The following is a 21268-nucleotide window of genomic DNA, read 5'->3' as shown; positions in this document are numbered from 1 at the left end:
CCTTTAAAATTTCTTGAAAACGATGATATCTACAGGACTCACGTCTGGATCATGTGTCTCCCTTCAAACCATGCAACTTTTGTCTGAAACATTTTTTAATAAAATCATTGGTTTGCGAGATATAGCACTGCAAACTTTAAAATTGGACACTTTGTAGAGTAATACTGTGATCAGACCAAAATCCATAAAGAAGAATGACTTAGTAACGGTCAAAGCCCTACACATTCTATAGTACAATGGAGTGATAAATGAGAGTCAGGGTTTTCTTGCCGAGCCAATCGTTAGTTAAACACATTAAAAAATTTCTTCTCTCATTCGTCGCCTACGAGAAGGGCCGAAATCTATTGGATAAAGCAACGGAATCGGGAAAGAGAAGAAGGGAAGGGATGGGGGTAGTACAAAAGCACGTAACCCGAACTGAGCAGTATATTTTTTCTAACAGAGTCGAGAAGATGATCCTCTTTTGCGGAGTCTTGGATTCAATACTACTCCATCTCCGTCGCAATCAGGTGATCACATGAGTCTGAACACGACGCAGGTAGGTCAGAAGAGGCCGGGAGAGGATGGCGACTTAAACATAGCCGTGAAACGGCCTGTGGACGGGTCGCATCAGGTGTCTTCTTCGGGAACGAGCTCCTCGAATAATGCAACGAGTAAGCTATGGGAGAAGAACAAAATGTTGGCGTCCTTATTAGCGAAACAGCCGCGGCAAACAACGCCGAGTATCCCGATTCCCGCGTCTGTGATATCGGCAACGCCACAGGTACGATCCGAACAATTTATTTTTGTTAATTTTTTACACATTATTACGCAGGACGTGAATAAGCGTAAAAATATCAATTTCAATAAACATTCTATATCATCTTTAGAGTGTCAAATTAAAAACTATCATACTCGGAAATGCCTCTTTCCTCTCCCTTTTTACTTTATGTCTTAACAATGGACTGGTTTGCCGAGCCGTTACTGCAACCTTGACATAGTCGGAAAAGGGAAAAAGGGCAAACTACCAATTACTTACCTGCTCCATTGTTAGGAAACAAATGTTTTCTTTACTTTATTTCGCTCGCAGGTTAAAACATCAATGAACGGAAAAACGACAATACTACGACTTAGATATTATATGCAGTTATCTTAAAATTAAAAATAAGAAATGTTATCTAAATTTTTTAAATAATAATTGATCTTTTAATTAGGACAAGCTGCCTCGGTTAAAACAACAACAGCAGCAGCAACAGCAACAACAGCAGCAACAACAACAGCAGCAGCAACAACAACAACAGCAGCAGCAGCAGCAGCAGCAGCAGCCGCAACAGCAACAGTCGCAACAACAACAGCAGCCTTGGACCGGTGGCAATTTGCAAGTTGGTGGTAATAATGCGATTACGACGACCGCGACGTCGGCGCGTCCTCTCCAAAGCCAGTCGAGACAACTACCTCGTCAAGCAACCAATTCCTACCTCAGTCATATGCTAAGTCAAGTAAGCGCGACTTAATTTAATTTAATGAACGTTAACAATTATAGATTATTACTTTAACTGAAAATTGTCTGTCATATGTGGAACATAGTCGCATATACAGAGTGATTTAGAACAAACATTTGTCCTTAAAATGTTATATTCCTGAATTCTGAGACTTTTCTTTTTTTTTAATTTTCTCCGAAACTTAGAATTATAAAAAGAAATAGTTCGCTTATCACGGGTCGGATATAAAAGATAAGCAAAGGCGACGCAACTCACGTTTTCACGCGGATCTGCTGGTCGTCGAAGACGCTTCATGTAAACGTCCGCGTCTAACATTGAATCGCGCTACCCTTGTCTATCTTTTGTGCCCGACCTTTTGTACCTGATCTTTTGTTTGTCATGAATCACTCTCTATACAGTCCTTCCACTAATAATCTAGCATATGTATACGCTTTTCATAAATGAAGAATTATTTTTTCAGGGTATATGCTTTCTATAACTAAAGAGTTAATAAAAATTAATTAAATTTCCGCTGTATATACTCTTATCGTTATTTTAGATAATATTTTTAAACATATTTTTTTGTAGCAACAAAGGCCCCAAATGGGACCAATCGAGTCCGAGTTTGCGGGTAGCGGAGAATACCGTCAGACTAGCAACGATCCAACCTGGGATAATCAGTCATCGGATCCGGATCTCTCGGAAATTTTGGATCAAGTTATCGAATTTGTCCCGGACGAAGCTATCACAAGTAATTACAGTAAAATGCTAATAATAATAATAATGATAATCTTTTGATTGCTTGATTTTACAGACATGATATGTTATAATTATATTTCAATATAATTGTAAATTTTTACAACGTTTCCTTATATCATATTAAATTTAAATTATATTGCATGATACACGAAGTTTCAATGAATCATTTATTTGAATCTAAAATTGTACATTTTATAAATACATATCTGAACTTTCGTTGTCGCTCTGCATACTAAACAAATCTAAATTTGTTTACTTTTTAGCATTTTTTACTATATAATATTACTTTATACATAATTCGCTTTGCTTGAATACGATTTGCGAAATAGCAATAGCAGATTCGAATAATTGTATAACTGTTTTAGGAACAATCAGTTTTTTGCGGGGAATAATAATGCAGCCAATCATGTGTGGCAGCGAAAGTAATTATATTAAAGATTATACTTTTTAAGTATTATTTTCAATTTATTAGTTTATTAAGTATTATTTTGAAGATTATACTTTTAAGTATTATTTTAAATATACTTTTTTTACCTAACAGATTTGTTTATGACGAAATCTTACAGGTGCTATCGAAGTGCCGGAGAGCAATGTCATGAACGAGTCAATGGCAATTAACGCTATTCAGAAGTCGTTGATGTTGTGCGAGAGTGTCGTGAATTCGACATCTTCCAGCATGACTATGTCTAACACACCACCAGCCTATTCCACTGCGGTATATATAAGTTTTCCTCTTCAATTAAGTCGCTTATTTTGGATTAGTCTTGTCCATCTTCTTCAAATTATTTTTTAATTTATATTTTGTTGTTTTATAAAGAAATTCAAAGTTGCTGAATTTTTTGCAGTTGGGAACCACGCCTGTGACGACTAGTCACAGTTACCAGCCACCTCCTATGTACCAACAGACCAGGATGAGGTTTAATGCCCAACCAGGCATTAGACAAACCAGCCAATTTACGCAGTTGCAGTTACAACAACAGCAACAGCGTTCTAAGCTCATAGCTCAGCAACAGCAGCAACAGCAGCAGCAGCAGAAGCAAAGATTATTGCAACAGCAGCAGCAACAGCAGTTGCTTATCCCATCGAATGCTACTGCGACGGATCAAATTAGCAGTGGCCTTAACATCGACAACCTTTTGAACAATAGCGTTGCGCCGCCGAATGTGTCGTTGCAGGTGTGCAGCTTATCATGCTAGCACAAGAAGTAAAACATTAGAAGAAATTAGAAATAAAAACTTCTTGCTCTCTTGACTTTATATCTAATAATAATAACAAATATTAAAAATTTCAAAGTCGAATTGTACAAATATAATTATTCGCACTTTTTGATAAGTTGCATTAATTCATTTCTAATTCAAATGTTGACTACAATGTTTTGTTTCTAAAAAATGCAAAATAACTGCTACAAATGTGCAATGTTTTTCTTTTATTCAGCGATCGAGTGTCCCAGATTCACAAGTTTCTCCAGGCTATGGGGCCTCCGTCCAGATGGCTTCTGGTCACCGACTCGCTCATTCGTATTCCCATCCATCGACGATACCACAGCAGTGAGTATTTTGTTATGTTAAGCACCCCGGGTTTGCTTATTCAAGCCGAGATGCTTAACATGGCTTTGTTAAAAATCTCATCACATGATTCTCTTTTTGCTACAGCCATATTGTGAATAACAATTTCAACAGTGGTCAACAAGTGTCTGCCGCGGCGAGGCTTTCGCCACATTCTCCGGCCGGTATATTGTCGTTCTCTCATCCGCAACCATTATCTCCACGGGTGGCACAAGTGAGTGCGAAAACATTGTTACCTCAGATTAACTACAATAAAACAAAAAATACTCATACAAGCTGTTTTTAGAAGCATTAGTTAGAATTAATTGAGGCTTAATGATCTTATTGGAAAGATAAAAACATGCAAAAAAGTTCATTAATTAATATTTATGTGATTAACCATGCAAGTTAAGTGTTAATGCAATAATAACGCATAAAAATTACAAGCTTGAATTATTATACATTAAATTTCTACTTATATTTTATAATATGATACATATATTGTTTCTTTCTCTGCTTTATAGTTTTTTTTTATATTTGTCATTTCTTTATTTCTCTGGATATTTTTATACGTTTGCACGATATATGCGCCAGGGCAATTACGGCAACACACCGAGATTATTCAACGTGAACCAGGTGAGGCCGCAACAGCAGGTCACGGCGCAACAACAGTTACAACAGCAACAACAAAGATCGATGCCTTCGCCGGGGACGGCAGCCTCCGCCAGGCAATCCCCGTTTCCTGCCGAAGCGTTTCCTCCACCGACGTCGCCTACGGCTAGCCAGTTCCCACCGGGTCCCAATACTGGTGCACCAAATCCGTCGGCCCAGTATCGACTGCAACGAACCACGTCTACACCTTCTGCTACGACTCAGTTGCCAGGTATACATTTATTCTCGTACTAATAAATTATCGGATTTGAATGATCGTCATATATTCCCCCGTTTTAACGCTAAAAGATAATTAGGATTATCGCAGTTAAAATAATCAGGGCAGATTGAAGAAAAAGAGAAAAGGATTCGGTTTTGCGGTTGTATAGGAAACATTCCTTCGAATTTGCAACAATGAAAAATATTTGACTAATATTAATTAGAAATATATATAAAGAATTTAGTACATAAAGAATTTAGTATACCAAAGTATACTAAATTATACTACAAGTATACTATACCCTAGTATACTTTAGTATACTGTATACTAGTCATTAAATAGAAAATTATACTTGGATATTTCATTGTTTAGTAGTGAATGAAGTAATGACAAATATGGGATCTCATATTATGTGGTGTGCAAAAAAACAATATGACGGATATTACATATTTAGTTGTAAGATTAGAAATATAAGCATCGGAAATATAAGCGCCGGAAAGTCGTTTTACCGTGCCAACGCGTGTTTAACTATATTCGTTTTAATTGATTTAAATACGTTGAAAACTTGAAAGTTTTTAAGAAAGAATTCGCAATGGCAATTAAAAAGATTTAATATTCTTTGTTTCACTATGTTTCAAGTATAATTTTTAATATCGGTAAATCGACTTCTCTACAGAGTATTCTGATTAGTATAATGTTATTTAATGTTTAAGTCGTAATGTGATTCACGCGATCTATAAGTCCCTTAATAAGAGGAAGGTTCACTGCGTGATTCTTAAATAGGCGGTTAAATAGGTCTGTTTTAATGCGTTTAAATATGTTAACTCGATTTCGTGTCTTTCGCGGGTAGTAGTAAAGATAGCATCGAATAAGTATTTGCGCAATAGTTTTTACGTAGAGGCTCATTGAGCTGATTTTTACAATAAAAGCCGATATGCGACTTAACATACAATTATACGCGCGATGGAAGCTGTGATTGAAATATACTGAAAGATTTTGTTCCAAGGTCGGTAAGTATGTACAGATTAAGATTAACTTTGTTTAATCTACTAAATTGTGGAAGTCGTGCGTAGATTAGTCGGGTATGCGCATAGACTTTATTAGTATTTTTTTATGCCTGTACATCTCGATGTTTTTCTGTGAATAGAAATTACGTAATGTGTCAAATTTTTTATAGAAGGAAAGCGTGACTCTCTGAGAAACGTAGCAGATTTTGCATAATTTGTGGATTTAATCTTTTAATAATTTATGATTGGAGCGATGTGGTATACTAGAGATTGAAACGCTTTCTTATCTCTCATAATTTTTTTCTTATCTACTCTCTCTCAAGCAGAAAGTCTTATAATTTTGTTTTTTCACTCGTGAAATTTAAACTCAAGAAATTCCTTTTTTAACATGAGCTTAGTATTCCAGTATAATTATAGGATATAAAATAATTTAATAAATTAAGTGAGATTAATGAATTTCATTATATGTGAGTTAATTTAAAAACCGTATAAAGAGTTTTTCATCAAACGAGACAATAATATTTATAGCGCAAAATTTTCGATTGCTTTTAATTATATATCATATCTATGACTGTCCATATAATACTTACTAACGATTCTTTGCGAATATAAGATCCAACAAAAATAGCATCATTAAATCGAGAGACTTACTTTTTCACAATTTCAGAAATACCAGAGTTTTATTTATTTGGCATATGAGTATCTGCTTTTGACTTTTGGCTAGCAGAATCGAACCCGCTTTCCGGGTGCATTAATCCACCCCGGTTGTTTAATTTATTCGATATATAGATTTTTTCGATCTCGATATTATTGTACGTGGCTATTTAACAATGAGCGCTGGCATGGTACATGAAAGCGAAATAGAAGCGTTTTAAATGTTTCGGCAAAAGGCTGGCGAAGGGCAGTCCGGGTATACACAATTGATGTTGCAGGTGGGATTGGCTCGCCTCGGCACTACGGCGGCGTGAGTAAGGAACAACCTCTTCTTTCACCTAGTCATTCACACTCGGCTTGTCCGGCAACACCTACCCATAATCAACATAACGCCACCAATACACAACACTTCTCGAGCCAACAACATACCCCTATGCTATATCAACACACCAACGCAAACACTATCAACACGGCAGACATGCAGAACAGTCAGTTCTGTTACGATCGGTCGTCAGTACCGCTCTATCCGTCTGGCGGGGAGGCGCAAGATGCCAGGTCACTGCCTTCCGGTAATCCCGTCAATCACCAAATGGGTGGTAAGTCATGTGACTTATTAATGTCATGTGACACTTCATTATCATCATCACGACCCTGTGGTCCCCCGTTAGAAGATAATAATAATTGTCATTGCTGCCGCCATACGTATCACCCTTATACTTATATCCCCTGCAACCCACCTATGTCTTATCATCGAAACTATCATCACTTCCAACAGCGGCAGCAGCAGCAGCAGCAGTTTTAGCGGATGCAAAGCATGTATTGGGTGTATTGGAAACATGTAAAGCTCTCTTTTTCTCTATCTTTTCCTCTCTTTTCTTTTTAACGATGTTTATCGAAATGTTCACCATGCAAATGCTTCGGATATTTGTCTGCCTTTTTATTACTCGATATATCTAAAAAAATACCTTTTAGTTTTACAATCGGTGACGTTACGACTGTCGTCTTAGTCGCCCCTACGCTGGGATTCGCTCGCGCGCCCCAACGCGAAGCTGCAAAAGCAAATAAAAAATAGTCTCAAAAATTCCCGTTTTTGGCGTTAATATATACGCCAGAATATTGCCCAGAACCACGAACGAAGTTTAGAATAGTGGTTCTGTTTTCTTTTTTATATTTTTATCTTTTTATATTTTTATATTTAAACAAATTTTTGAATTTATTTATTTCATTTTTGTATTTTTTTTATATTGTTAAATGTATTAATATATTTATATCTTATTTTTTAATAATATACATATTTTATAAAAATAAGAAAAAAGTTATTTAAAAATTATGTTTTTTAGTCTTAGTCTTTGCGAATATTTCTACAATATTTTTGTAATCGGGGTTATTGACCAGTTCATTCTCGATTAATAGGATTGTTAAATCGGATAATCGCTTCTGCATCATTGTACTTCTGAGGTAATTTTTGATTAATTTTAATTTTGAAAAAGTTGCTTCACCAGTAGTCACAGATATTATATTGGCATAGTTAATAATATTCAGAACGCTTTTGTTAAATTGGGAAATATTACCAAAAAGCCGTTTTAAGCTAATTTATTTAAAATATCAATTGGGTGATTGCAAAGTGTTTTGCTGTATATCTGAAAATATTGTTTTACATAGATTTATCTCATCGAACAGTTCAATAGTATTTATATCAGATAATTTGTGTTTTTGTTATAAAGTTTTGATTCTGAAGTTTTGTATTGATTTAAAGATTTTTAAAGTACATTGGAAGTATTTATGTGATCTACGGGCGGCGCGGCGTTGAGCCAGGTAGGGGCAGATTATCGCTGACAGAACGGTCCATTTTCACATATTCTTGGACACTTCAAGAATTATTGACTATCAAAACTTTGCGTCCTACGCTGGAGCGTACATTGCGTACTGCCTCGTAACGACACCGCTTACGATCTAATTAGTCCATCTACTATATATCATTTGAGATAAGAGAGCAATATTTGATATTTTATTGTAAAGAGTTAATTTCATGTTAGTAATTATATCTATTATTGATATATTCTGCTTTCCATATCGGACCTATCAATTTTTGTATATAATTAAATATTTAGAATATTATATAATATTATATATAGTATATAACTATATATGCAATATTACGTAATATTATATTTATAAATATTATATACAATTTATACAGTAGTACGGTATTATATAGATTGTATGAATGTGTAATTTAATTTTACTTAATATTTTTTTAATTTACACATTTTTCTAAACCAAAGCTTTTGCCATTGCGCACTTTTATTCGACATTATTGTCAAACTCATGAATATCTTCTGAAGGGCTGTTTCTATGTATTTGTTCAAACACAAATATTTTATACAAGTATGAGAATATTTGGTAAATGTTGCATGACGCTTTTTTTAAATGTAATTGTAATTTCCATTAAGTGCCATTATTATAAGTGTCCATTAAGTGTCATAACTATTATTATAATGCTAAATATGTGTAAGCTGATAATAATTTACATCCTCGTGGCCATATCGGATGAAAATCATTTATATCAATGTACACTATGATATACAGGGTATCCCATTGTGAACGATCACACCTCCAAATTTTCATTCTCTTCAATTGTAGAAAAAAAGGTTTCAAACAAAAATTATATGATCTGAAGGGGGACAAATAATGGTGACATCAATTTTTTTTTTCGAAAAAATCTATTTTCCAGATTATACAAGTTTTGTCTGAAACATTTTTTTCTAAAATCGAAAAGATTAAAAATTGTGAGGGGCGATCGTTTAAAAGTGGGACATCCTGTATACTAACACGGTTCTCATCAGATTTATCAGATAGAGAGAGCTATAATTGCACATTGTCAATTGTAAATATTGTCAATATTGTTGTATTATGCCGACTCTCTATATTATATCGGCTCTTTTATTACCCGAATCTCTTTATTGTTGCACTAAATTTAATTTCGAATTTTTTCATCTAAGTTATTGTAGATAGTAAAGTAGTTGACATTAGGAGAGTCATAAATTAATACTTTTTAATATCATATAATAATAATATCATCTTTCCTATATATAATAATAATATCATATAATATAATATTAATACTTCCTACTATCACATAATATGATAGTATGAAGGTAAACGTTTCTGTGATTATTGCAGTTCCTATGGAATGTTTCATCTCTTTCCAGGTCACATCTTAATATCTTAAAGTGTATATAAAATGTATCTAATGTCCATTTCTACCAATGCAGATTGACTTTAATCTCGGTTTAACTTACTTTTTATCTTTATCTAATTCTTAGAAAACTAGGAAGAGACGAAAAGTATGTTAAACCGAGTATAAAATAAAAACTAACGGGAAAATTCTTTTCCCATCTTGCGGAGAAATATGAAGAGTAATGCCGAAAACATGTGACCATGGAAATCGAGGTGAATCATCCAAAATAATCTAAATTAATAAATCTTGTGTATCTTATAATAATGTACGGGGGGCAATCAAATATAAACGGAAATTTTTTTCTTACGACCAGGTAAGTTACGGTACTGTGGGCTTGAGGGGATGAAAATGGGAATGTCTGGTCTCGATTTCGTCCTCGGGACCCTTGCCGAGCCTCCACGTCAGTCAGTAGCACGATGAGCGAGCAAGAGGTGCATCCATCCGTCGCGCAACATTTTGTGATCAAGTTTCTGATGAAAGAGGGGCTAAACTGAGCACGAGGTCATCTCAAAATTTCAGCTGGTTTAACCCCTCCTTTATCAGAAACTTGATCACAAAATGTTGCGCGACGGATGGGTGCACCTCCTGCTCGCTCATCGTGCTACTGACTGACGCGGAGGCTCGGCAAGGGTCCCGAGGACGGAATCGAGACCAGACATTCCCACCTTCATCCCCTCAAGCCCACAGTGCCGTGCCGTAACTTACCTGGCCGTAAGAAAAAAAAAATTCCCGTTTATATTTGATTGCCCCTCGTATAAGAGATCTGTCTAACTCTGTGCTTATAAACGATTACTTTACTCTACATTTCTTTTTTCTTGCTTTATCCTGTCTCTTGTTTGTTATTTATTCGCGTGATTTCAACAGGTTAGACAGTTCTGACATAGAAAATAGGTGGGACTTAGTTAGTTTAAGAAGAATTTGTGTATACTTTAAAGTTAAATATTTTACTTGTAGCATATACACATACTTGCACTGCGTGTAATCCAAGCAATTATCTCTATCATAGTCCCGCAAAATACATGTGGCATAATCATCACCTGCACCATTCACAAATAGCGCTGTGACTAGGACGACATTACGATATTGTATCACTGCGTTTATCTTACTGTAAATCGCGTAATATTGTAATGATCCCAATCGAATTATATTGTTTATCCTATTTTCTTGAATTACCATTGACAGTAGAATACGTGGACGGAGCCTTTTACGAAGGGGAAGGTGATATTAGCGGTGAGGGGGATACACTGTCTATCACTAGGCCTGTTCTTTTTAGCTGAACTTTTTGCACGGTTTATCTTTCCTTTCTTTCTTTTTAGGGTCTTTTAGGGAGAGAAAAAGAAAAAAGATGAACAAGACTATGCCAGAAGTTCAGCTAAATAGAACAGAGTCTACTGTCAGTCAACGAATGTCATTGATGTCAGTACACTGACTGTAGTGATCCCCTCACGTCTATCGTATTATTACTACCCCCCTTGCCTACATAGGTAGCTATGGCTCCGTCCATATATTCTATTGTCAATGTAAATTATTGAAGTATCATATATACATATATAAAGTTCTGTAATTTGAGAAATGGAAAATTTTAAGAAAAACAAAATTTTTGCCATTTTTACGTCATTTCTTTAATTCCTTAATTGAGTAAAATCATTGCAATTAACGCTGTTGAACGTAATAACATTGAGCGATCCTTTGTTATTGGAAGATAACTCAATGTTATGGGTATCGTTATTAGTGTCTCCGTTTGTACATAATCGTGGACATCTTTGCATTGTTAATATCAAAGGTGTCGACACGGAGTTGTATTATATTATGTCACAGCTGTGTTTCAAAATTCATTGCCAGCGCTGAAAATCTATAGTATACGTTACGTGTACTATAGATTACCAACACTGGTGGTGAATTTTGGAACACAGCCCATATTGTAATTTATATATCGCGATAGCAATTAAGAAATATATATAGCCGAACTTCCTTAATTTCAACTCGTTGGGACTGAGCAAATCTTTTGCTCCCAACTTCCCCTTCAGTTCTCACATTGTTATAGCATACGTGTAGAATGAAAATGGGCAAATCGTTGAGTTGTTGTAATACCTGAGGATTTATTGGATCTAAAGGTAAGAACCTATCACATTCGACTGCTGCTGCACAACCGTTGTCTCGGCTGAACGTGACTAATGTTGCAGTCCCACACACTCGTGCGTGTCCATAATCTCACTAGTCATATTTTCATTCTATGCATGCTTGGCAGATGCGAAATGGTGGGAGACCATCGCAAGAGGAGAAGTTCAGTTTACGTATTAGCTTCTATAGGGGAAGATCGAGATTAAGATAGTTCGACTGTACACATTTTCGTAGTACGCAAAATGTATCATGGTTGAAAATATCATAGCGTAGGCTTGCATTAAAATTTCAAGAATGTTGGCGTCTATTGAGCATATATAATTCCAGGAAATGGAATAATGATTTCATATGGTGGGACAGCATTATGTTTTGCGTAGCGCGGGAAGCGCTGAAAGTGGCAAATGTGACGTCAGATTTATTACATCTTAATCATTCTCTCATCTCTCAGAGGGGGAAGGGGGGGGGGAAGGATCACACATCTGTGTTCATCTGTGTAATATAATATCACAAATGTAAAAAAGATGAATTCAAACACCGCTTATCTTTACGTGCTGTGGAAACATTTACTAACAACGAGGCATCTTTGTGTACAGTGTATCGAGCTTTCGTGATTAATATTTTTATATATTTTGCGCCATTTTTGTTCTGTTAATCCCATCATAATGTATACATCACTTATTTGATAAAAGATTGAAATTTCATGATAATCAAATAGATAAGATAGCTTCGGCCCGTCGTGTGTTTTCTCTTGATTACAGATCGAAGACTTTTTTTTAAGTTTATTATATGAGGGGATATCTGAAAAATCTCGGTTTTAAAGAAGAGATTAAAATACGAAAAACTCTTGACCACTTTGGACACCCTCTTCGAAATATTTATCTCACGGTTCAACGCATTGTTCCCAGCGCCTCTTCTATAGACGGAAACAATATCTAGCCTCGTCTTTTGAAAAGAGGCCTAGTGCTTTCTTGGGTGTTATTCTACGTGCTCTTTCTTGGAAAATTTCTTTCCTTTCAATTCTATTTTAGACCTGAGAACAAAAAGAGGTCGTGTGGTGCGGGATCTGGAGATTAAGCTGCGAAGAGTCACCATGCTATTTTTACCCAGAAATTACCAGTAAAATAAATACCGCACACAAAGCATTGTCTAGTAAAACTGGTGAAAAATAACGCGTTTATTCTTCAGTTTCCCTATTCAAAAGAATTTGATTTAGCTTTCCTATGGGTGTGATGGGAACAATGCATTAAACCTCAAGGGAAATGAAAGAAACAATAGAAGACCTACAGAAGAGGGCTAGAATAATTTAACAGTCCTACTTCATTTATCGTATGACAAATTTTTCGATGACAGTTGTGTTGATTGGCTAGGGTAGAAATTTTTGAATACTTGAAAATTTTTCCCTCCGATAGTCGATCAGTCCGGAAAATTCGTACGACAAATGAAATATTAAATTAATGATAAATTTCGTCTTTTACATATTATTTTTTAAAAATAATTACCGTAAAATTTTTTATATATGCGCTATCTCGCACATATAAAAAACTTTTTCATATATTTATCTCTATAAGTTTATATTTAAAAAATAAAATATTTGTCACTTATATTCAAATAGACTTTATAATTTTTACTCTGGATTTAATTGTCAAAATATTTAATACTGATAAATAACTCGACGTTTATGAAAAGTAAATCAATTCCAAAGAATCTACGTTATTGAGAGAAAGCACACCACGTATGAAACATTTTTATGTTTTACTGAACGACAAATGGAATCATCACTGTTTTCAACCCAATTGAATTTATCAATAAGATGTATTTTAATTTTATTCATTGAGATAAATTTTTTTATCTCAATGAATTTTTTTTAATCTTTGTCGCAGAACCTTTGCGCCACAAATGCAGTATTTCGCATTGTGACGGACACAATAAATTAATATTAAAATCACACGCGCGCGCGCACACATACGTATACACACATAACGCACAGATTGGAATTTTGAGAACTGTGACTGTGCAAAGGAAATGCAACACGATGTTGCGCGACGACGCTTTGTTTATAAAGATTTCTCTTGTTATAGGTAACGCTACCTCGGAGTTCGTGCGGCAGGAATTGAGGGCGATTGTCGGCGCGCGAACACAGCAGCAACAGCAGCAGCAGCAACAACGAGTGCCCAACAATCTACAGAATAATCTTTCTGGTCAAGTTTCTCAAGTTTCTCAGGACGATCTTGAAGCGCTTGGTCTGACATTCGAGATGCCTTCTGCAGGTATGTGGGGTAGTTCGCAATCTTTGTCTGCTGCATTCCGGAAACTTATCTCGTAATTGCGTAAAACGGCTACTCAGGTAATGATTAGCTTAGCGAGCAAGCTCACATAGCAAAAGCTGGGAGTTCTTACTCAGTAAAGCTACATTTCATGTTAATACTTTTCTCCGTTTTCTTTTTTATTTTTTTTTTATTTTGACACAATGACAATTGCGCTCGGAATTAGAATGGCAGAGTAATCGAATCGAATGAAGAGTTTTGCGCAGCTGTAGTATGTTTTATTATTCTAGCATCGCGCTTTTGACAGAACCCCGGTCATACAATTTAATTTATAAATGTACGAATATATCAAATATATATGTAAAATTTTCTCTTATTATCTGTAAGTTACATATTACATTCGTAAAATATTTAAGTGTGAGGCAGAGCGTGGGAGTTGCTCACTTTCGAAATGCGAGATTTCGTAGTATGCTCTCGGCATACGCGAATCGAAAGTTTAACGATCGTTCGTAGGCGATTTGCCGTTTCGCGACGAGGCGAAGTTAAATTTAATAAGTTTGCATTTCTTTTTAGTCTTTATTTCTCCATAGAGAGGCATTGCTTACCTTCCTTCGAATTTTGTCGAACTTTTGATCGTATACAATCCCAATGTTATATAACTCCGGTCTTGCAATCCTGATATTAATCTCTCATACGACGTGAGTTTTTCATGAGCGAGTACTGTGAAAAAGTATTACAAGCATTATATTATAGTTTTACCCTCGTAGATCACGCACATTTTTTTCTAGACTCGTCATCGCACGCGATTACTGTTACAACTAATTACACTTGTTTATAATCGCATCTTCCTGAGGCCCCGTGTGTTTCTCCGTGAGATCTACGTAAGCAATTTCAGAGATACATGATGAAAAAGCGTCAACCGTCCTAACTCTTCCAAGGTAGTTTCCGAATGCAGAAAGTGCCACGTGAAAATTTTTCAATCGCGCATTGATTGGAGTGAAACTGTTAGCACAATAATTCGCAAGTCTTTCACGAGAGAGGCCAAAGCGAGTCCTCGGTCGATCGGGAGTCCTATCCGAATCCGTATCGATGTACAGGCTGAAGCACGCGCGTTTCCGCTATGCGTAATCTCCCGCTTCTTGTAAGGAGAGGCAATACTTTAGTTCTACAAAGACTGTGGTAACGCCTACTGTTACGATGTCCCAACTAGGTGAGGCTGTGGTTAGCGATGGCCCCGCCAAGATCTGGGGGAGCGCCGGAAGTGCCCCCTCGTCCTCCAGGGTAAGAGCCCCATTTCCGACAATATATAATTACTTTTACGTATTATTTATTTATTTATTTATTTTTTTTTTTTTTGATTTTGTTATGCTATGTCTTCCCTCTATACGCTTGGCTTCAGAACTGATTGTGCACGAAACATGTTTAATGATCTCTCTCTATTTGCGCACTGAGCGTAAAACTTGTATGGGGTTACTTACTTTTTTTTTTTTAAGTTTAGAGCGCTCTACAAATGCATGCGAGGTCGTCGTTTCGACGACCGTGTCTCGGCATTATCGTTACAGTACTCGCACGTGACGATAATTCTCTCGGATTTTCTCGCAATAGAGCCGTATATAGTTGGAGATTCGACTCTTGTGTATGCTAAAGTAGAACGTGCCCTGAAAATATAGTTGATAATTGAAGAAGAATCGAGGGAGATAGCGTTTATTTGGCGAAGCTACGAATTTTCTAAAATCTAAATCTTGTAAATTAGGGATTGGCTTTATAGTTGTAGAATTGATTCCTACTTCTTTTTCTTTCTACTACTATTTAATTCTATTTCCTTTTCCAGTTTAATTGACGAAAGAGGCGGAGGAATTTGATTTCATAAAAATAACTCTTTAAATTTATTTCTTTAATTATGACTTTTTAAATAAGTATTTTACATTTTTTGTTTAACGCGCGAGTTTAAAATATATTAATGAAATTATGAAAATTTAATTACATATTTCGGTGACTTTTTCAACTATCTCACAAATCTTTAAAGATAGAAAACAAATCGCGAAATTTTTGTCTCCAATTTATAAAATATATCGAAGTTCATATCTTTAAAAATTCAAATTTTATGTAACATTTATTTTACAAAAAGCAATGTTGCAAAAACAAAGATATTTTTATAAGTGAAAATAAAATTAATATTTAGCACCCCAAAAATAGAATTAATATTATATCTCTTACAAAAAGTTTGAAAAATGTCCTTTACATTTTTTTTTATTAAGAAGCACGCATTGCAATAATGCGTTAAATGTTGCCGACAAAGGCGCTTAAGTTTTACACTCAGTGTCAATGAGAAACGCTGTGTTTAGTATTAAACAAGCTGATCTTGTTACCACGCCAAGTAGATTCTCGTTCGAAATGAACTTTATCGAGGCGCATTAGCTAAACATGTTAATTGCCTCTACTGTCTGCATAATGTAGCGCGTTTATGAGTTGTTCTACATTTTGTGCAAGAAACTAATTGTACTTCACCGGCTGCATTAACTGCGAGTAACTTCTTTTAATTTTTGTTCCGTTCACGCAAGCGTACGGCTGATGCCAGCGTAACGCTAATTTTATGACATTTTATTAGACGGAAATAATTAGTAGAACTCTAAATGTTAAAGAAATACGAAGACTTGCAAATTTATGAAAATTTAGGCAGTTATTAGATGATATAAATAAAGCTTATGGGATTTAATATGTTCACGTATCTCGAATTTAAAGTTCCATCACTTTTCTTAATATAGATTTCGGATTATAGTTGGATTATATATCGTAAAAGATTGAAAATATGAGAAGAGAGTTTTGTGTATGTGAGTGAACGAGTATATGAAATAATTTTATTTTTTCTCAATTGATTTTAAGATTTTGCTTCAATAAAATTGATTTAAAGTTGAATTACTAGAAAATTTACCTTTAAATGCTCAAAAAAATAGGAAAAATGATAATATCTAATTAAGAATTTAAAAAAATTTGGGACATAAATTTATGAAAAAAGGGATATTTGTAAATGTGAAGTATTCCTTGTATTAAAATAATTTAATGAAATATTTATTATATTTAATAGTTTTGGGAATTATTTTACGTAAAATATAACTTTGTTAATAAATTTTATCTTCATAACATACAAAAAATTCATTTTTGCAATTAATTATTTCACTTTTATTGTGACGATTATTAAGTAAAATTCAATGAAATTCGTAAATTAGTAATTTACATAACTAATTATTAAATTGAATTTTTCATTTTACCTACACAAAAAATTTAACAACTTAAAATGGAGAGCAATTTTTCGTACAAATCAAGAAGCATCTGGGATTTCTCCCGTGTACGCCGCGCATGATTTTCTTTTCAATATTTTTAAAGATTTCAGCGCAATGCACTCATTCCCGTATTGAGCGTCCAGGGGATGCCAAGCAAAAAGTGTTTCCTTTCATATCTACAGGGTGATGGTGTTGTAAGCTTCAGCTCATTCGGAGTAATCAGTAATCATACTACCATTTGTTGTATTGTATAACGTACGTCTAGTAATGCTTTTTCACAGTGAGCCAACTAGATATCTACGCGTAGTACTTAATTTTTTTTTTTTTTTTTTTTCGAGAACGATTTATTCGTATTGCATGAGGAAACCCGCTAATGCTACAAAAAGGAGGGTTTAGAAAAACATTTTAAATTTAAACTTATACGATTTTCTAAATGTTCTATATATCGAGTACGTCATAGTTATTTGTAAGGAAACTCGATTGGAACGCGATTAATTCATTAATTTAGAATTTTGTGCTTTGTAATTTTTTTAAAATTTTAAATAAATCACAGGTTTCTGATATATTACGCACTGATAACCGCGTTGTTACTCTCAAGGCCAAATCACGATTGTTTATCATTAATTTAGAGTCAATTTTCCAAGTTTCAACATATAATATACTTGCTTATAAAATAAGCTTACAAAACAGAAATTTTTTTAGCAGCGATAGTTTTGTGTAATTTACGTATCGAGTGCATTAATCGCGTACCGAGCAAAAAAAAAGAAATTTATTTCAATTTAGATAATAATATGTATCTATAATGATAATATAAATCTGTTATTAATATACATATAAGTTAAAAAATTTTTTATCCACATATTGATCAGAAATATGAAACAAAAATTGAAGAGTACAACAATTGTTGTTCTATTGAATCTATTCTATAAAAATGAGGAAGTCTTTTGAGTTACGCTCGTACCGATCGTGAAGTAAGAAGTATTCAATTGGCAAATTAAAGGCGGAGTATTCCGTTTAAAAGATTTTGCAGTAGCGATCATTGTGCATTGAGATATTGGATGTGTAGTTGCTATGTGGCTTCAGATTTCTGTTCTTTAAGTTTGTCAGGGCGAAATATTGTTTGGACATATAGCTATTGAAAGGATTCGCGCATCTGATTAACAAAGACATTATTGGATTTCAAATGCGTGGATCCTTGCAATCTTAAATTCTAAATAATTCTTCCATAAAAATGTATACGCGGCTACTAAATATACGAGACACGGCTGCACCATTAATGCTGCTATTTAAAAATATATCTTAGATTAATGTTCGAATCTTATACGATGGAAATATCGCAGTAGACTGCCGATCATCAAAGCGATTTCAAACCGATCGCTGGAGAAATATTTCATTGCAGAGTTCTTGCTCCTTATTGGACCCACTGATCCTTTGTTTCATAAATATTGGATTTGCAGAACCTTAATTTCACGGATCCTTAAAATCCTAAATCTTTGATGCTGTAAATTTTTGATTTTATCGAGCTCTTAATTTTGAAATTATAATAAATAAATCGAAACTTATCGTTGGCAGTAAATAATTAACGAAAATGATTTTTATTAGACCTAACTGGCCACATTAATTGTAACATTCACAATTTTTCGACCATTGATTGTATTATAATTGGTTTAATATTATAAATTCCTGGATCTTTGATTTAAAAAATTATTAAAGAAATTAGTTTTGTGTTCAGTGCCATACAATTTTTTATCATTTTTTGGTATTGTAAATTCTTCGTTTTACTAATTCTTGATTTAACAAATCTCCAAATTTCCAGTGTCGTAAACTTCCAGGGATTCAATTTTATTAAACGATTTCTGGTCCTATAGTGCCTGGTTTCGTTATTAATTTTATTATTTAATTGAGCTTATAAATTTTTAGGATATCAAAGACAAAGCTACTTCAGTATCAGAATCAGAGATTTAAATTTTAATGCGAAAAAACTGGTTTTTTTAATATCTTGTAGTTTTTTGCAAATATTCCGTTACTCTATAGATGTGTACTCTTCGCGATCGGTTTCGAAATCTTAGTCGATATCAGGAATCGCGAATACAATTCTAACGAAATCTTTTGATTTCAGATTACTATGGAGGAGGCACGAGGTGATCCGACGAAATCGTCGTTGCTGCAGAAGCTGCTACAGTCCGAGTGACTGCGGGCCACCATCCCGTCATGCAGTAAAGAGTTATATGTAATATATTTTTGAGTGTGCGGAGAGCGGAACGGAGATATATAGGACGTAAAAAACGCGGAAAGAGAGCGAGGGTGTGAAAGGGAGAAAATGCGCGAGAGAGAGAGAGAAAGTAAGAGAAAGAGAGTTATAAAATGCATATACACTTATACGTAATGGATACTATTGTATTATATGTAACGTCACACACGGAGTCAGTATTCATATACGTATCACCAAATACAATGCAAAACTAGCGCGCGGTGCTCTCTAGAATGTTGCCCGTCGATCAGTCGAGGAAAAAGAGACGAGAGAACGAGAACGAGAGAGAGAGAGAAAAAAGTGAGAGATAGAAAGATAGAGATAGAGGGAAAAAGTGAGGTAGGAAGGTAGAAATAGAAAGAAAAAGAGAGATAGAAAAAAAAAGAGGGAAACGGCAGGACCTGTTCCCTTTTCTTTGTTATTTTTTGAACCTGAAGGACCAAAAGTTTCCGTTTCTGTTTGGCTGTGTTGAGATTTGTTGGCTGACAATGAATGAGTGGTACGCGGTGTTCGCCAGGAGTAACGGGGTCGCGGCATATCGCGACACGGAAGAGAATCGATTCGCGGCGTTCGTTCCCGTCGCTTTTTATGATTGTTTATTTTTTCTTGTTTGTCTTGATTGAGGAAAGTCTTTCTCTCTCGTCGAGCTCTCGTCTCGGCTTCGGATGATCGAAGATACATGTCGCCATCGTATACCGGGATAACGATCACAGGCATACGATGAATCCACATCCGCATTTTACCTGTCGATACGTGTGTATGTGTGTGTGTGTGTGTGTGTGTTAATGTTCGCGTGCGTGTGTGGCTGTGTATGTGTATCGCGTTCTCCGTCAGTATTGTATTTGGTATATCACAAGAGTGGGGAAAAAAAAGGAGAGGAAACTATATATAGGTACCTCAAAAAAGGTATACTTTACTATACCACTGGCTGTTGAAGATATAGATACTATTTATAGGATTTAATTATTCTATACACAGAGGAAAAAAAAGAAAGAAATAGAGCACTCTATTCACATATTCTCCTTAATTTAACATCCTTTTTCGACTATTACATTTATGGATAATATATTTGTGATTGTAAGAATCTGCAACCAAAATGTGACAAAGAATACTTGTTGTTGTTAATATGATTATAACTATTATTATATTGTAATAACTATTAATTATTTTATTTTATTTTATTATTATATTATTAATATTATTATTATTATTATCGACATTATTATTATCACTATTACAAATATTCTTGTTGCAATTGCTATATTATTATAGTAATAAGAATAATTATTATATTATTTTATTATATATATATTATATATCAATATTGATATTATTGAACACTTGGAATATGCATATTTCTATTCAATAGTAAGAGTACCTTTATATAAATATAAATATAAATATATAAATATAAATATATTGTATAAATGTATATGTATATATATGTATAGTGGGTTTATGTACGCGTTATATATAAATAATAGATGCGGACATTATTTATGTATAATCGATATATAAATTGACGTATATTTATATATCTATACATGCGAGATGGAGAAAGAAAGAAGAAGAAAAAAAAAGGAAATCGATCTTCTATTTTGCATAGCTCGGTAATGATTCTCTTTTGGGTCTTAGATGCACACTAAATTACTTCTAAATGAACATCTGTTGTTATATAAATGAGAAAAGAGGAAATCTAATTACACCTACACGTGTATATGCACACGATGCTATGCGCGCGCGCGTATGTGTGTGTATACGCGTGTACACATACATATGAAAGAAATCTCACGCAAGTGTCTTATTTTTCCAGGA

The 21268-nt window shown here is 34.5% G+C and overlaps 1 protein-coding gene across 9 annotated transcripts in view; it reads left to right on the top strand.

Annotated features, from left to right (window-relative positions):
- LOC139776244 (uncharacterized) overlaps window positions 1-20430 on the top strand; it is a 139124-nt gene extending 118694 nt beyond the window's left edge. For 5 of the 9 annotated variants that reach the window (XM_071712788.1, XM_071712796.1, XM_071712787.1 and 2 more), the window contains 13 exons: window positions 443-763; window positions 1194-1478; window positions 2049-2211; window positions 2585-2641; window positions 2786-2934; window positions 3065-3394; window positions 3654-3766; window positions 3872-3998; window positions 4358-4646; window positions 6574-6891; window positions 13736-13924; window positions 15132-15202; window positions 19322-20430. In XM_071712788.1, the coding sequence (XP_071568889.1) occupies window positions 443-763; window positions 1194-1478; window positions 2049-2211; window positions 2585-2641; window positions 2786-2934; window positions 3065-3394; window positions 3654-3766; window positions 3872-3998; window positions 4358-4646; window positions 6574-6891; window positions 13736-13924; window positions 15132-15202; window positions 19322-19393 (2484 nt within the window). In that variant the 3' untranslated portion in view covers window positions 19394-20430. The remainder of the gene's footprint in view (window positions 1-442; window positions 764-1193; window positions 1479-2048; window positions 2212-2584; window positions 2642-2785; window positions 2935-3064; window positions 3395-3653; window positions 3767-3871; window positions 3999-4357; window positions 4647-6573; window positions 6892-13735; window positions 13925-15131; window positions 15203-19321) is intronic. The other 4 variants (XM_071712791.1, XM_071712792.1, XM_071712795.1 and 1 more) reach the window with 4 other exon arrangements.
- Window positions 20431-21268: the final 838 nt, after the last annotated feature.

This window comes from Temnothorax nylanderi, unplaced genomic scaffold (genome assembly GCF_030848795.1).
Source record: "Temnothorax nylanderi isolate EJ_2023f unplaced genomic scaffold, tnyl_v1.0 TNYL_tig0115_pilon, whole genome shotgun sequence".
NCBI lineage: Eukaryota > Metazoa > Arthropoda > Insecta > Hymenoptera > Formicidae > Temnothorax > Temnothorax nylanderi.
The sequence above is the reverse complement of the archived record's forward strand: the minus strand, read 5'-3'. Positions and strand labels throughout refer to the sequence as shown.